At 44.2% G+C, this 18,362-nt stretch overlaps 1 protein-coding gene across 5 annotated transcripts in view; it reads right to left on the reverse strand.

Annotated features, from left to right (window-relative positions):
* The window catches only part of nrg1 (neuregulin 1), a 204,323-nt gene that overhangs the window by 25,797 nt on the left and 160,164 nt on the right, over positions 1 to 18,362 (reverse strand). For 4 of the 5 annotated variants that reach the window (XM_080195081.1, XM_080195057.1, XM_080195072.1 and 1 more), the window contains 2 exons: positions 16,568 to 16,688; positions 6,750 to 6,808 (listed from right to left, as the gene is read on the reverse strand). In XM_080195081.1, the coding sequence (XP_080051207.1) occupies positions 6,750 to 6,808; positions 16,568 to 16,688 (180 nt within the window). Of the gene's footprint in view, positions 1 to 6,749; positions 6,809 to 7,610; positions 7,679 to 16,567; positions 16,689 to 18,362 lie in introns of all 5 variants that reach the window. The other variant, XM_080195063.1, reaches the window with a different exon arrangement.

Below are 18,362 nucleotides of genomic sequence, written 5' to 3' on the forward strand. Positions count from 1 at the left end.
CTACCCATCCCCATCCCACCTCTATCTTTTGTCACATGTACAGTGAGAACTCATCCACAGGAAAACCTCCACTAAAGCAGACACCTTCCACCCCTAAAGCATGATCTTATTCATATAACCTTGGGTGGCATGGTGGCACAGTGGTTAGCACTGCTGCCTCACAGTTCCAGGAACCTGGGTTCGATTCCCGGCTTCGATCATTGTCTGTGCGGAGTTTGCACATTCTCCTCATGTCTGCTCCGGTTTCCTCCACAGTCCAAGATGTGGAGATTATGTTGAGTGGCCATGCTAAATTGCCCCTTAGTGTCCCGGGTGCATAGGTTAGAGGGGTAAATATGTGGAGTGACAGGGATAGGGTCCGGGTGGGATTATTGTTGATGGGCCAAATGGCCTTCTTCTGCACTGTAGGGATTTAATGATTCCTATAGCCTATGCTGGACCTGTGATTGAAAATGGATTGGGTGTTAAGAGTATAAATGATACATTCACATGTTAGTAAATCCTTGTAGAGCGATATCCCTCTCCAGGCGGTGTCCGCAAATCAGACACGGATCCATCAGTCTGGATCAACAGGACCCATTTGCAAACCCTGATAAGGATTCCTGAGTCCATTATTTCACAATCTTGCTGTCTATTCTCCTAATGTAAACACCAAAATATCACTGCAATAAATTGTGGTGTGAGGGAGCCTGTTCTTCTTTAAGCTGTCAAAGCACTGCCTATTCTCCTGTCTTGCTTGTATTTCACAGACACTGAAGACCCTGATTAAGGCTGCTACTGTTGGGGCTGAGCTGAAGACATTTACATATTGTTCACTGGACATTTTAGATTCCAAAAAAAAAGGGTTGGATCAGTGCATTAGGAGACCCACTTTCTGGGGTATTTGTATTGCAGGCTGTGTGACCATCAAGGAGCACTTTGCAACAAGGCTCACCCACCTAACTTCCCCATCTCGCCCACCATCGGAATCATAGTGGGTGGGACACGGACCATACAAAGATCCGTTGACTTCAGGCAGGATTTTCCAGTTTTGGGGTGCGTGCGGCCAGAAGTTACAAACTTCCTTGTTTCCCCCTCTGCACGCATCAGCAAGAAATCGCTACAGAATCTACAGATACCCAGATTCAAAGATCAAAGAACAAAGAAAATTACAGCACAGGAGCAGGCCCTTTGGCCCTCCAAGCCTGTGCCGACCATGCTGCCCATCTGAACTAAAACCCCCGATCCTTTCAGCAACCATATCCCTCTGTTCCCATCCTATTCATGTATTTGTTAAGATCCCCTTAAAAGTCACTATCATATCTGCTTCCACTACCTCTCCAGGCAGCGAGTTCCAGGCACCCACACTCTCTGTGTAAAAAACTTGCCTTTAAACCTTGTCCCTCACACGTTAAACCCATGCCCCTTAGTAACTGACTCTTCCATCCCTCAATTTCTGTCATTGCAGTGAGAAAAAAAACAAGTTTCTCCAACCTCTCCTCATAGCTTCCTTCCTACAATTGGCTCCACAGCATAGAGCATACTCCCTGCTATGACTAATCTTTGCCCTTTTCTGAGACTCCTTAGATTGTTACTAAAGGGCTGGTCTTTTTGCAGGTAGGGAATTGGCTACAGAAGGTTGACTGACCTATTGAGATCCTGAGCAGCTTTCCTTTCAGTTGGGTTCCCACCCATTTGGTGCTTCTGCTGCTGTTGAATTTCACCCCATGACATCATTACATTGGTGATATCAATGTTCCTTTGGGTCACGTGAGAATGGAGGTGGGTATTGTATTAATTGGGTTAATAAGAAAAGTGCTAAGTAGTAAAATTGGTGTTGATCACACTATTTCCTTAACAACTGTGGTCTCTGTTTCTGAATATTTCTTTAATCCTGTGCATCAACCCCGCACAGTCCCACTTCCTAATGTCTTCCAAGATTGTCACTCCCTTGATTGAGGTGTCTAAGATTATGAGAGGTATGAACAGGGTGGGTAGGGAAAAGCCGTTCCCCTTGGTTGAGGAGTCAATCAGAGAAAGATGATTCAAATTATAGAATGTTGCATTCAAAAACAGACCATTCTGCCCATAAACTCCACCCTAGGCCAGAATTTTACAGTTGTTCACACCGGCGGGATTTCCCCATCCCACTGCAGTGAAGAGATTTGGCTGGCCGCCAAATTCTCCAGCCTCGCTGCAGTGGGAGCATGGTGTAAACAGTCAATAAGATCGCACCCCTCGTGATTTCCCCTCTGTGACCAGCCTAGCCTAATGCCATTCACCCATCTGATCCCCATATCCTTAACATCAGACCCATTCTAAAGCCATATTCCTCTTCACTCCCCATTCACTTTAAAATTACGCCCCCACTTATCCTATCCTGCTTACTCCCTGCTCTTAATACTGTTAATATTAATGCTCCTCTATTGCTAAACTCTCCAGTTCACTCTGTTTTGACAGAGACAAAAAAAATTCCATAATCTCCCCACTCGCCCCTTGAAGATTCATTTTATAACCTCACCTTTAATTCTTTTTGTCATTGTTTTCAAGGGGAGACAGTAACGTGTTGGTATTGTCACTGGGCTAGTAATGTAGAGACCCAGGGTTAGGGACCAGTGTGAGAATTCCACCATGGCAGATTGTGAAATTTAAATTCAATAAAAATCTGGAATTAAAAATCTACTGATGACCATGAAACCATTGTCAATTATCATAAAAACCCATCTGGTTCACTAATGTTCTTTAGGAAAGGAAATCTGCTGTCCTTACTTGGCCTGGCCTACACATGACTCCAGCTCCAAAGCAATGTCATTGACTCTTAAATTCCCTCAGGGATGGGCAATAAATCCTGCCCCAGCCAGCGATGCTCACATCCCATGACTGAATTTAAAATAAAATTTTTGTCCTCTCATTACTATCTTGCCAATCTCGTAGAAGCAATCGATCACTTGGGACTTTAAAATAAGTCGTCGCTTGACAGCACAAAACCTGAATATTGCTGAAGAAAGATACAGGCTGTCAAAGCTTTTAGTCTTGCACTCTTCAGGACAGATATGCAAGAATGCCAAATCTCAACAGGAACAACAATTTATACTGCATGAGAAGCGCGTGTTGAATTGGTATTCTTGCCAACCAATCGGCATCTTCTTTCCACATGGCATAAATTATTATTCCCTTTAGAGATTTGGTATTTTTGTGGATCTATCCTGATGAGTGCAAGTTGAAAAGCTTTGAGAGCATGTCTCTTTTTTCAGCATAAGTTTTCATAGTCTCACAAACCTTTTAAGGGTTGCTGGTTAGCTGTTTGAAAAGCCCGAATTTTGAATGGCTCCCTCTGGATTGCAGCTCAATCCCTTCTTCCATTGCATTAATACTCTTCCTTACAAGGGGCACCCAGAAAGGGGTTTCCAATTCCTTTGATATTAGTTACGTCTCTCCATACCTGCAAACGTCTGGAAACATCCACCTTTCTAATGGCCTGTATTTACACTCAGTTTTAGTTCTGGTGCACTTCCTCAGCATATCATTATTGACACCTCACATCAAGGGATAAGCAGACTAAAGGATACTTTGTGCCTTCTTGGCTGATTGATCCGGGTCAGACAATGGGAAGTGTTGGATATAATGTTGGGAGTACCTAATGAACAAGGGAAACACTCAGTAAAGGGCCCGGCAAAGAACTAAATCAATTCACCCACTGTGGGTACTGTGGTGAATTCCTTTAGCATGGTTTTATTGTCCCCTGCGTTGAACTCTAACTATAAACCTTCACAAAAAAATGACATTCTCCTGTCATTTATTCCTATTTCTTTTTCTTACTAGTCCTTGACTAGGGAAACATTGAGAAGACAATGTTTTCTTTTTATTCATTCATGGGACATGAGCGTCGCTGGCTGGCCAGCATTTATTGCCCATTCTAAATTGCCCAAGGGCAGTTGAAAGTCAACCACACTGCTGCGGCTCTGGAGTCACATGTAGGCCACACCAGGTAAGGATGGCAGATCTCCTTCTCTGAAAAGACATTCGTGAACCAGATGCGTTTTTCTGACAATCCACAATGGTTTTATGGTCATTTTTTTATTGAGTTCAAATTCCACCATCTGCTGTGGACCCAGAACATTAGCTGAGTTTCTGGATCGATTGTCTAGTGACAATACCACTAGGACATCACCTCCCCATTCCACATCCTTTGTTTCCCTAAGGGAATTAAGAACGAATCATGTGATGTGGGGCTAGGGTCACATGACAGCTAAATCAGGTAGGGGTGGCAGATTGCTTTCCTGTAGGATATTAGTGAACCATGTGGGTTTTTACTGCAATTTTGGCACTTAAGTGGTCACTTTCTGGTGCTAACCCACAAATAGCAATCTACTGGACTGTCATCAGTGTATTGCTTCACCAGGCTAGAAGAGGGCACTGGTCTCATGTCAATCTTGGCATTTAAAGAGTTAACCACGTCCCTGTTGTTTCCCTGACTCTTACATATTTGAAGTTGTATCCTTGCTTTAACTCTTGCCTGTTCAACTTGTAATGATTCACGGTTCCTACAATAAATCGGATCCTTGCTTACCCTTGCAATCTCCTTCTATGACATTCCCTTTGTGGCTTTGCTCTGCAGGATGCCAACCCCTAACTGCAGAATGTGATGGTGACAAACGGATACTGTTGCAAACATGCCGACTTTCTTTGATTCCTACAGTCCCCCACCTTGGTTTATTCTTCATTCCTCTTGAACGCATCCTTGGCTTTTATTGATTAAGCTAGCACTAAGCTAGAGGCCCGGGGTGATTTATAATGCCACAGAAAATAGTCATTCCCTCTTCCATCAGTCACCATTGTGCTTGTTTCGAGTACAGTCACAGAGCCTTAGCTAAGCTGCTGTTTAGATGTAACAGAGCAGACATCATCATTTATCTTGCCATCAATATCTAACAGCTATTGTACTTGTTTCCATTTCTGTCTGTGCCTTTTACTGTGGTTTTATATTCCCTGTGGGTCTTTACTGCGACAGCTACTCACTTTATGTTACCAGTTACTGACCGTACAGTAAACTTCCCCCCCAACTCCCTTCCTTCCAAATAACACTGATAACAGGAGTGTTACAAAACTGATAGCAGAAGTGTTCATTCGCCTCCTCTATTGAAGTGACTGATTTTTGAAGCTGTGATATTTTACAGGTTGCGAAGAGGGTTATCCGTCTGGACTGCTACATAAAACCTTAACTTCCTGAAATGAATTTGTCGTTGGGTTTTCTCCATCATCTGTGGTACAGTGGTTAGCACTGCTGCCTCACAGCGCCAGCGACCCCGGTTCAATTCTGGCCTTGGGTGACTGTCTGTGCACATTCTCCCTGTGTCTGTGTCAGTTTCCTCCTGGTTGCTCCAATTTCCTCCCATAGTCCAAAGATGTGCAGATTAGGTGGATTGGCCCTTAGTTTTCAAAGATGTGTAGGTTAGGGGGATCAGCCATGGTAAATGTGTGGCGTTAAGGATCAGGGTAGCGGGCGGACATGATAAGACACTTTGTCAGAGAGTCAGTGCAGACCAATGGTCTCCTCTGCACTGTAGGGATTGTATGATTCCTGCCCTAAAGGCACTGAGTCAGTGCTTGGGCCGTTCTTCTGCATGCATAAGGGACACCCTCCAGTGCCCCATCCAGGAGGCAATTAGGATTGTGCATGTGGCAGGCTACTGAGCTGTGGAAAGATGGTGTGCCCAGTCACTAAGACTCACTATCTAGGGGGATGTGGGCGAGTGAGCAGGAATGGAATCCCTATCAATCTTACTATGCAGCAAAGCAACACTGGGGCCAATTGTCGAGCTCCTAGGCAAATACTGGCAGTGGACACAGCACAGACTGAGGTTTGAGTGCATGACCTTATTGGATAAAGTCATTGGGGATTAATTTTACCTTTTGGAATGGAAGGACAAACTGGGCCCGAGTCCAGTGTCCAGCCAACTTGGTATATCAAACTTACAAACTAAAATCACCCACCAAGCAGTCATGAGGTGAACACAAAGTCAATTCACTCATATGCGATGTGCCACTAGGAAACAATGAGGTGAGGTCTCAGGTAATGTTTTTTCTGAGTTACATATTGCCTGACTTTCTTTTAATTCTGCCTCTAACTACACTGGGTTTGTTGTTAATTAGTGAAGCCATCTCTCAGTCATCTTTCTTTTATCCCCGATCCTTTTGAACATCTCTGCCAGCCGTCACCTCCTGAGAACGCTTGCTGATTTGTAGCAGAAGAATGTCATCTTTCTCCTTGTCATCTTTCTGTGACCCTTCTGAATCCAGCAGTCCTTATTACCGAACAGGATTATCTTTCATCCCTTGATATGCCGCATCCGTCTACAATCCTCATTATTGAACATTATTGTCCCAGAGCCTTCATTTGTGACTTGCAATCCCTTGGTGTACCTTCCTGGTGCCTTGCCCCTTTCTAATGGACATGTTCATCCACACCCCCTCCCCCATTATCTCCCTTTCGCCTCTGAACCTGCTTTCCTGAGCAAGAAATGTGAGACTACACACTCTGCTATATGTCCTGCCATTGGCTGCATGTGGCAGGTGGGCAGGCTCACTGGCTTTAGCCTGTCTGCTTTTCGCTCTCTTGTGTCTGAGTGAAGGTAGAAATTTGGGACTGAGGCGAAACAGCAAAAGCAGCAATTAAACAACAAAACGAGCAGCAACAGCAACAACAGCAGGAATGAACAGTGTGACAAAGCATGCTTCAATTCAGGGGGAGACAGAAGAAGTGGACGTACTGTAAAAACTGGCCATTACGTAGTTTTGGCAGCGATCACCAGTAAATTCATTTGGACACCTGACAAGACAAATAAAATGAGAGAGAAAGAGAGGAGAGAGAAGATAAGTAACTGTCAGGATAGAGTCACCTTCAGCACCAGGCCTCATCACCTTGGTGTGGTCACTGTTTAATCCTTTTTTAACCTGGAAATCGTCGTCTCTGCAACACTCAATAATTGCTGGCTTACGGCAGCAAGAGAAAAAAAATTGTCATTCTGCATTTACCAGCCATGAAAATTCACCTCCTTCAATTGTGTCTGGAGTTGTATAGCCGAACCGAATTAAAGTGAGACAGTGCGCACTTACAAATTTAGATAAAGCAAAGTTTAATCCTCAATTCTGTAATTTGGGAATGCCAGATTTCTACCAATTTACTGGCACTGTCAGCCAAGTCCCATTTTCCAAATGGTCACTTGTGTGTACAAGAGGAGATTGCTTATGTTCTACTCCCTCGGAAAAGATGCTGTACAGTTCCTGTTTTAAATATTTTGGGACCATAAAACTCTGCTGGCGGGGAATGAAAAGGAGGGAGAGGATTTTAATAGCTGTAAACACACACTGCAGTGGTGAGGTACTGAATCTGTACTGTGCTGTTTCTCTCAGTGGAAATACAAAAAAAAAAGCAATAAGAACAGCAAACAGTACAAAGATTACTGAGGGCCTGGTTACACCATCAGAAGCTGCCCAGATCAAAGAAAAGAAATAGGCATTTTAAAAGTAGCTTTCTCTCTGAGTAGTGACAACACCAAGGGCTGTTTCTTTAGAGCTGCAGAGGGAAAGAGAGAAAAATAAAACACAGACATGATTATATCTTCACATACGTTCAGGTATAAAGACCCTCATGGGTACAGTCTCTGTACATCTCTCTCCGGTGAATCCGGGATCACACCTGGAGGGTAAAAATGGCACATAAACAAGCAGAACAAATGATCTCAAACGGTCTAGGCATGACGCATGCGTTGAAAATCACGGGTGAATTCACGTCGGGCGGAGGGGGGGCTGATTGTTACAATCCGGCAGGTTTGGCTGCCTGCATTTAATGGCCAGTTACCATTCCCCTGGCTGCCTTCTCCACTGAAGGTGGTGGTCGGAACTTTACCGCCCCGCCTGCCACAGAATCGGAGCGGGCGGACAACAGGAAGGTCCGTTGACCTCGGGTGGGACTTTACGGGTTTTGGGACGAGCAAGGCTGTTAAAATCCTGCCCCAGTAACTTTTGCAGGGTTATTTATACGTTCGCACGTGACAGGACAAGAAAATTGCCACTTTGCATAAGTTCATGTCTCTAGCGTGCGACTTCAGGTTAATAATAACAGCCATTCTACATTCAACCCTTCTCAAATTTATAGGCATAAATGACACAGTGAATATAAGTGTATGTAATGGATGATTACCTGGTTTTGTTGTTTTTAATTTCCCTTGTAATGTAACAAGGCCCAAAGACTTAATTCAAATTTAGAATATTTTCACAAAGAGTGGAACATTGTTTGCAAAGTTACAACAAGTGGCATCCCATTGCGTTCCTGCTATTTTGCACATTATTTACAACTGGAGGAAGTCTATCACTCTGTTTCTAACTGTCTTCACAACAACTACAGCCTAATTTATTAGTTTGCAAGCCATGAAATCAAAAAGCAAAAAGTTGCCAATCTAACACTCGCAAAATGCCCAGTAAATTAAGGAAAAAAAAAACAGCAACCAAAAGGGAAAATGCTGGAAAATCTCAGCAGGCCTGGCAGTATCTGTAAGGAGAGAAAAGAGCTGACATTCTGCCAGACAACATTGACAAAGAATCATCTGGACTCAAAACGTCAGCTCTTTTCTTACAGATGCTGCCAGACCTGCTGAGACTTCCCAGCTTTCTCTCTTTTGGTTTCAGATTCCAGCATCCGCAGTAATTTGCTTTAAAAAAAAGCAGCAGATTGCTTAGTGTGAATCAGACACTTTGAGATAGGGAGTCTGAAGATCAGTGATCTGCTAACCCAAACACCTTTCTCTATATATATTTAAGAAAACATGGCCTCATGGAATTTAAATCATTAAGTGATATTTGGAATATTGTTTTGCCAAGTCTCTGACATTGCTTAGCCAACTTGTTTCATTTAATTTTCCTCTTCTTTGGGCGGCATGGTGGCACAGTGGTTAGCACAGCTGCCTCACAGTGCCAGGGACACGGGTTCAATCCCTGGCTTGGGTCACTGTGCAGAGTTTGCACATTCTCCTCATGTCTGCGTGGGTTTCCTCCGGGTGCTCCGGTTTCCTCCCACAGTCCAAAGATGTGCGGGTTAGGTTGATTGGCCATGATAAATTGTGTCAGGAGGATTAGCAGGGTAAATGAGTGGGGTAACGGGAATAGGGCCGGGGTGGGATTGTGGTCGGTACAGACTGGATGGGCCGAATGGCTTGCTTCTGCACTGTAGGGATTCTATGAGCTGCTTAATTGGCTAATGGTTCACAGGATGTTCCAGTTTCAGCTCCAGTAATTGGAATAATTGAACTCCTGACAGTATACCTTCTGGTACACGTAACCAGCAGACGGAGCAGGCTGAAAGTCCTGTCTGGCCTTTTCTATTTCTATGTTTCACGCTCCACACTTCATTATGGAAGCACCTTTCTGAAAGGGCTCAGTTAGATCATTGAGATGGTTTCCGTGCCTTTATCTTTGAAATAAAGCTCTTTGCGGTACCAAAACACACACTGCGGTTGAGTCTGGAAAGAAATGCACTTCTGCTCCAAGTAGAGTCTCAATCCAAGCATAACATTTCTTGGCAGCGTATTTGTATATTTATCAGGATCCAACTGCATTACAACATGTGTCAAGTGTGACAGAAACATCCCATTCCACTACGCCAGTGATAAGATTATGTCATTGTGCATTTTTTTTTTAATCTGAGGAACCGAATATTTTTCAGTTTCCCCTCCTGAAAGCAGTGATAGGATCACAACTTCCTGATTCAGGTAGTTTCAACACACTGGAATGACCTTTCTCGACGCTAGCCTCCCCAACAACTGTGGCTGAGCCTCTCGCTTGTGCCTTTCTCCTTCAAATTAATGACTGGGGGCTGAGTGAGTGCGCTAATCCAATGCTCATTCCTACTTTAGGCCCTCAGACTTTATGCGTGGCGTCTAACTAAACTATTATTAACCTTCCACCAATAAAAAGTTCTCAACTGACCTGATAATGAATGAAACATTTTTCTCAAGCTGACATATCCTACAGGGCACTGTGGTTTTGGGTTGCTTACGAATATTTAGAACTGCTCTTAACCTCGTTCCACTCAACAATGCGCTTCCTTAAATTGGGATAGGGAAGGGCGGGTTGGACTGCCAGCATTGTTACATTTTTGCCCATTACTATTGCGATCATGGCCAGTTGCTATGCTTTGTCAATATAACACATTAATTATAACATGGTAAAGCCCAAGCTGATTGATGGAGATGCCTGCGGGCATTGCTTCATCGGGACTTTAAGCCAAGCATTACATCTGCATCCGATTTTATTTCAGTCGCTTGTACCAGCAAGGCTAATTGTTGCTGTGCAATGCGCGTAAAACTGGACGTGCATTGTCTGAGAAAATTATGGAATGGTGCACTTTTAGAATCTGGCTACAGGTCCAATTTCTATTATTTTTGAAATCTGTTTACTATTTCCATTTCAGATATTCCATTCAGCTGAAAATGGGTTGAATGGCGTCAGTGAATGTGAGGGCCACTTGCCACTGATCCAGTAACCAACATACCCCCAAACACATTCCCTCTCATTCACTGCTCAGTTACACATGGGTTGTACCATTTACTTTTCAATAGCCTCTTTGTTTGTTTTCTCGCAGTTGTGTTGGAACCTCCAATCTATTTCATGTAATAACACAGTGACTTCAATGAGTTTTGAAGAAGTCACCGGTGTGATGAGAATTAAAGGGCAAGTGTTGCAGGGAAGCTCTGAAATAGAAAGCAGGACTTAATGTGGGGAAAAGGGCATTGTGAAGACTTCAGACTACAAAGCATGTGACAGGAAAATTATTTTATCCTCATTGTTTATCTTAATTCTTCTATAGGTAAGTGTGTGCATTGGTGTGCATGTGTGTGCGCATGCGTGTGTGTGTGTGTGAGTGGCTTCTGTTTGATTAATTAGTGTCACAAGTAGGCTTACATCAACACTGCAATGAAGTTACTGTGAAAATCACCCCCCCCGCCGTTTCCACACTCCAGCACCTGTTCAGATACACTGAGGGAGAATTTAGCATAGCCAATGCACCTGGCTAGCACGTCTTTCAGACTGTGGGAGGAAGCTGGAGCACGCGGAGGAAACGGACTCAGACATGGGGAAAATGTGCAGATCCCAAACAAAGAGGGATCCCCAAGCCGGGAATTGAACCTGGGTCCCTGGTGCTGTGAGGTAGCAGTGCTAACCACTGTGCCATCATGCTGCCCAGTATGTTTGCATGTCTGTGTCTATGTATTTATGTGAGTGTTTGTGTATATCTGTGTGGGCGTCCCTGTCTGGTGCATCTGTGTGTATGTGTTTGAGTGTGTACTTGCATGTGTCTCGGGGGTGTTGTGAGCATGCCTGTGTCTTTATGTGTGTACTTGTGCATCTGCGTGTGTGTGCATGTCTGAGTGTATGTGTGCACATCCCTGTATGTGTGCTTGTCCTCATGCATATCTGTGTGCATGTATGTCTGAGTATGTGATGGGGAGTTGGGTGTGTGTGTGTGTGGAGTGAGGGGAAGGCAGGGGGATAGTGTGTATGTGCAGGATGGACAATATACTTTTTACATTAAAAGTAAATAGCAATGCAGTTGAAAATCTACAGTCAGAGATGCCACCGTTTTCTTGCCAATCCATTCAATATATGCCATCCAATCCGTATTGCTTTTAAATACTGGGAGTCGCTATTACTCCACAGATATGCAATTTACAACCTGCTTTTGCACATAAAACGGCTGAAAGGCAGGGAAGTTTTTAAGTTAACAAATATTGTTGGAATTAAGTGGCATCAAATGGGCTTCTTTGTGGAGCCAATTAACAGAGAACCTTTCTCTTTATTCTTTCATGGGCTGTGGGCATCGCTGACAGGGCCAGCATTTGTTGTTCATCCCCAATTTCCCTTGAACTGAGTGGCTTGTTCAGCCATTTCAGAGGGCAGTTCAGTGTCAATCACATTGCTGTAGCTCTGGACTCAGATGTAGGCCGGACTGGGTAATGACAGCAGATTTCTTTCCCGAAAGGACATTAGTGAACCAGGTGCTATTTTACAATGATAGTTTGCCACCATCATACAATAGATATAATTGACTTCCCATTAAAGCATTAGCGATTGTACATTAATATTGAAATGAGAAATGGTCAATCTCTAGCTTGTTTTATAGTTTGTATCAGTTTAAGCCCCATAGTACTGTTGGCTCTTTTAGTCCCAAAATTGGTGGAAACCTTATATTGAACTTGATGGAATCGACGGGGTTAGGTGACAAAAAGACCTGGTGATTAAGGAGGGCTGGCAAAGGAGAGGTGTAGTTACCAGTTGCACACAGGCAACCAGTTCAACATTAAATCTGTTGCATTATCTGCAAGGCTGCTCCTCTCATGGCCTCCATCAGAAAGATGTAGAAATATAGAAACTAGAATCAGGAATCGGCCATTTGGCCCTTCAAGCCCACTCTGCCATTCATCTTGATCATGGTTGATCGTCGAATTCAATATCCTGGTCCCCCCCTTCCTCCCATATCCCTTGATCCCTTTAGCTCCAAGAGCTATATTTAGTTTCTTCTTGAAATCACACAAAATTTTGGCCTCAGCTACTTTCTGTGATAGAGAATTCCACACATTCACCACTCTCTGGGTGAAGAAATTGCTCCTCATCTCAGTTCTAAAAGGTTTACCCCTTATCCTCAAACTATGATCCCCTGATTCTGGACTCCCTCACCATCAGGGATATTCGTTCTGAATCTACCCTGTTAGAATTTTATAAATTTCTCTGAGATCCTATGAGGGGCGTGCAACACTCTCTTTTGTACAGAGGAAGAAGGCAGGCTTGGTCTTCAGCACTCTGAGCAAAGAGAAATCAAGATCTGTCTGGAAACTAACAGGGAGACTACAGTCATGGAATAATTAAGCATTCCCAAAGCAGGTTGAGCTCCTGTCTTTACAGACTAGGAATGGGCAATGTGTTAATACAGTGAAGGGTGCTGTGAAACATTCTATCAGCCCAAAGCATGGCTTCTTCTCTCTGTATAACCCATGTGTTCCTGAGAGTGGCAGATCCTCACTCCTAAACATGCATGTGTGCACACACAATTCCTTAAATTTCAACATTATCCAAGGGTTAGGTCAGCCTCAGATTGTTTCTACAGGAATGGATTGACAGGAGGAGCGAGCCATTCCAATCTCAGTGTTTAACTTTGGCAACGAGAGACCTGGAAGAGCCGGTTTATTTTTATCACTGTGGCTGATCTGGTTTTGGACTGATAATGTCTACGCTGCAAACTGACTGGGCTACACTGATCAAAATTGTGTCAGGGCTGCACAGACTGGACGCAGGGATGATGTTTTCTCTGGCTGCGGGGGGAGGGGAGGTGTTGAGAAAAAGGGGTCACAGTCTCAGGATACGGGTTAAGAACTGAGATGAGGAACAACTTTTTCAATCTGAGAGTGGTGAACCTGTGGAATTCTCTGCCACAGAAGGCTGTGGAGGCCATGGGGCGGTATGGTGGCATAGCGGTTAGCACTGCTGCCTCACAGCACCAGGGACCCGGGTTCAATTCCTGGCTTGGGTGACTGCGTGGAGTTTGCACATTCTCCCTGTGTCTGCATGGGTTTCCTCCCAAAGTCCAAAGATGCGCAGGTTAGATGGATTGGCATGCTAAATTCTTCTACAATGTCAGGGAGACTAGCAAGGTAAATATGTGGGTTTACAGGGATAGGGCCTGGGTGGGATTGTGGTCGGTGCAGACTCGATGGGCTAAGTGGCCTCTTTCTGTACTGTAGGGGTACTATGATTCTATGAATTCACTGAATATATTTAAGAAGGAAATAGATAGGTTTCTAGACATTGAGGGGTATGGGGTGAGAGCGCAAGTAAGGTTTTGAGATAGAGGATCAGCCAGACTTATACTGATTGGCAGAACAGACTCAAAGGGCCAGATAGCCTACACCTACTAGTAGCAGCTAGACTGCATGGAACAGCCATGGAAATAGGGCTTGCTTGGAGTGGAAATTGCTTCTGCTTAAAGATCCACGTACAAGAGATGTCAGCTGCATTGGATGGGGTTAATCTGAGCACCATAGTATTGACATTGGTCTTTGGGTTACATGGCAAAATGGATGGCAATGAATCAGTAACTCATATTACACTCCACCCAATGTTCTTTCCCATTACAGCCACCAAGTCCTTACTGCCCATTTTCATTATCTTGGCATGTCCATTGTACAAAACAACTTGCCACCTGCAGAGGTCTGGTGTCCATCTGAAGTGGTGGATGGATATAGGTTTAACAGTGTGCTGTTCCTAGCAAAGTTCATCCCTCTCTCACATGGCAGCTTCTTTGCTGCACCAGTCATCCAGTCACCCATCTATTCGTATGACTGTACTGAGTCATGGGAATGATGTAAGATACAGGCTTAATGAGCTTTGCACAGATACATGGCATAGTCCTTGTCTGGAGTTCACATGCACATTATCAGATGTCACTGAACATTGGCCACGATTAGAACTCAAGGTGGCTGCCTGCCCCCTTACCCCAGTGCCTTTGAGGTCAATTACAGAGCACCCAATTGCTGATGTGTCCAATATCTGCTACCCCTAGTCAAAGAGTGGAACCATGATCTGATCTGTGCTTTGATGGGAGTGGAGCATGAGGGATGTCAGATTTAATTCATAACCAAGGCTAGATTTCAATGCATTAATGTCGCATTGATTCTTACAGGCATGTTATAGTACTAAACTAATTAATGTATGTGTGTGTGTGAGTATGTGAGTGTGAGTGTGTGTGTGCGTGCATGAGAAAGTGCATGTAAGTGTGCATGTCTGTATACGCAAGAATGTGTATATGGTTGGAGAGGGTCGTTTACAATGGTACCACATATAGCAGGCAGCTGATGGGTATTCTGAGTGGGTCAAGGAAGCACTTAATAAAGCAAGGTTCAAAGCTTCCCTTAAAAACCAGAAATAATGACTCCCTATTTCACCAGTTAGTATTATAGTCAAAAATTGTTCAAGACAGTGGCCAGGGGGAAGCACATTGTACTACAGCAGAGAAAACACCAATATTTCTCAAGTGGCTGCTTTGAATGTAAGCAGGAAGACAATGGGAAGGAGTTCAAAGGACAGCTGTGTGGGCCATGCAGCTTTTGGACAACATATCAGCTAATTAGAACTTAAACAATAAAAGAACCAGTTCAGGCTTGGATTTGACAATTGGGTGAATACGCATTTAAATCTTGAGCCAATGGTGAGGCACTGACTTCTACCATCACTATCACTTTACTCCTAAAACAGTATGAACATACTTTCAGCTTAAACCATCCTTGTTTTGAAATTTTATCAAATTGAAATAAGAACATAAGAACATAAGAAATAGGAGCAGGAGTAGGCCATCTAGCCCTTCGAGCCTGCCCCGCCATTCAATAAGATCATGGCTGATCTGTCGTGGCTCAGTTCCACTTTCCCGCCCTCTCCCCATAACCCTTAATCCCCTCTTTTATCAAGAACCCATCAACCCGCTTCTTAAAAATATTTAGCGAGGCAGCCTCCACCACTTCAACGGGCAGAGAATTCCAGAGATTCACCACCCTTTGAGTGAAGAAGTTCCTCCTCAACTCCGTTCTAAACCGCCTCCCCTTTATCTTGAGGCTGTGCCCCCTAGTCCTACTGTCTTTTTTGAGCCTATACATAGACTTTAGCGTGACAGTGTGGTGTTGAAAGTGAAAGGGAGAGTTTGTAAGTATTGTTATATAAGTAATATAATGTATGATTCGAGTGGAGGCCGGATGCTGTTGTAGTTCGGGTCTTGTTTTTAAAGGGAGGATTATGGTTTTGAAGTACAATATCTGGGAATCCTACGAAGGCCCTATCATATTGATAAACTGGGGGCTGTGATGACAATCCAGTCACGTGTTATGGCCTGGTTCCAGTAATAAGTAACATGAGACGTCGCATGTGCTTGGGAGAGAACCTCGGACACCAAAGCTCTCCCCCATTGAAGATTTTCCTCACTTGGTATCTAGGGAAAGGTTTAGAGGAGATGTGCGAGGCGAGTTTTTTTTACACAGAGGGTGGTAAATGTCTGGAATCTGCTGCCTGGGGAGGTGGTGGGAGCAGGTATGATAGCAGCATTTAGACGAATATATGACTAGGGTGGGAATGGAAGAATATGGACTCCGTAAGTGCATACAGTTTTAGATTAGGCAGGCATCATGATTGGCGCAGGCTTGGAGGGCCAAAAGGCCTGTTCCTATGCTGTACTGTTCTTTGTTCTTTGGGTCTATTGTAGACTAACTGTGGAGATTGAGTGCCATAAGCAGTCAACGACTCATTAGTGTTGTGTCATGTGATTGCCTGGATGAATTATTTGGATCTTTAGTTCCAATGTTCCCAGCACTCTTGCAATTGGGATGCAAGATCTGGGTTCCAGTAATGTTCTCAGACTGCGGTTCAACATGGATTATTAATGGCTGACCAGCGCCACTTGTAACAAAATATGCAGCAATAAAACCCCTTATACAGCGACACAAGAGCAGACGTGTGGAAAGAAGAGCATGAAGGAAAGGTTGGATTCACTTACTGACAGGAGAGTTTATTAATACCATTGATAACGAAACACTGTCCTCCGTTCACACAATAGTGCCGATTGGTCTCGTTGCATGGCCTCGCGTGGCCTGACCAAGGTGTAGGTGAAGTGGTGGCTGCAGAGGGGAAGAACAGCGACATTAAAGACACGATTATTACCATAATAATGGTAATTACAGCACATTCAACAAGGCATGAAGTCCAGTGGCCAACCAGTCAAATAGGACTGAACTGTTATTCTGTGGCTGCAATTATTAAACTGCCACTGGGAGAATGAGATGCATCCATAAATTAAAGTTCCATCCTTGTGTTTGACTTTCTCTGTGGCCTCGTTCCTCCCTATCTCTGTAACCTCCTGCTGCCCTACAACTATGAGAGCTCTCCATCAAATCTGGCTTCTTATACATGCCCATTCTGCTCTCATCACCATTAATGGCCACTTGGGCCGTAAACTCTGCAATTACCTCACTTAAAGCTCTCTGCTCCTTCCAACCTTACTCTTCATTTTAGACCAAACTCTGCTTATTTGACCAAGCTTTTATCTTTAGTTCTAATATCTCCTTCTTTGGCTCGCTGTCAGTGTTTACAACTTGGAAGGTTTCACTGTGTAAAAGAAGTCACATAAACGCAAGTGACTTGGAGAAAGAAGCTTTTTACACAATATTTCTAGGCCCTTGATGTGCTGTGGCGTTTCATTTTAGGGAAGGAAAGGTGGGATTGTCAGCCCTTGGTCTACTGTTCAGATCAGTTTGCTGCCTGAACTCAAAGTTTAAAATGAGAACTATGTTGAGGCGAATCCGCAGTGCCACTGAGTCAATCTAACCGCATAACCTGGAATGAAGAGCTTGTCCTATGAGGAATGGTTGAAGACTTTGGGTCTGTACTCGTTGGAGTTTAGAAGGATGGGGGGGGATCTTATTGAAACTTACAGGATACTGCGAGGCCTGGATGGAGTGGACGTGGAAAGGATGTTTTCACCAGTAGGAAAAACTGGAACCAGAGGGCACAACCTCACGCTAAAGGGGCAATCCTTTAAAACAGCAATGAGGAGGAATTTCTTCAGCCAGAGAGTAGTGAATCTATGGAACTCTTTGCCTCAGAAGGCTGTGGAGGCCAGGTCATTGAATGTCTTTAAGACAGAGATAGATGGGTTCTTGATTAATAAGGGGATCAGGGGTTATGGGGAAAAGGCAGGAGAATGGGGATGAGAAAAATATCAGCCATGATTGAATGGCGGAGCAGACTCGATGGGCCGAGTGGCCTAATTCTACCCCGATGTCTTATAGTCTTATGTTCTTATGGTCTTATATGATACAAACCAGATGACAGATGGATGGATAGAGTCCGACAACACAGGAGGCCATACGGCCCATCACATCTGCACTGACCACAATCCCTCCCAGGCTGCATTCCCATAACCTCATGCATTTACCCTAGCTTGTCCCCCCTGACACTAAGGTGCGCTGCCACCTCTGCCAAACACAATGTAGAGAGGGAGAAAAATCCCACCCATGGTCACATTGGCACAAGGGCAGGGGTGGTGGGGGGCAGAGGGTGTGTACTTTAAACATATCAGGGAGGATTTTCTACTCAGTCCAAATGTTGTTCATTTTCTCTGGTTGTATCCCAGCTTGGTATGGCTCCTGCTCTGTCCAAGAACGCAAGAAACTAAAAAGAATTGTGAACGAAACCCAATCCATCACTCAAACCAGCCTCCCACCCACTGACATTGTCTACACTTCCCGCTGCCTCGGAAAAGCAGCCAGCATAATCAAGGACCGCACGCACCC

The sequence above is a fragment of the Carcharhinus amblyrhynchos genome, chromosome 1 (genome assembly GCF_965287045.1).
Source record: "Carcharhinus amblyrhynchos chromosome 1, sCarAmb.v2.hapA, whole genome shotgun sequence".
Classification (NCBI taxonomy): domain Eukaryota; kingdom Metazoa; phylum Chordata; class Chondrichthyes; order Carcharhiniformes; family Carcharhinidae; genus Carcharhinus; species Carcharhinus amblyrhynchos.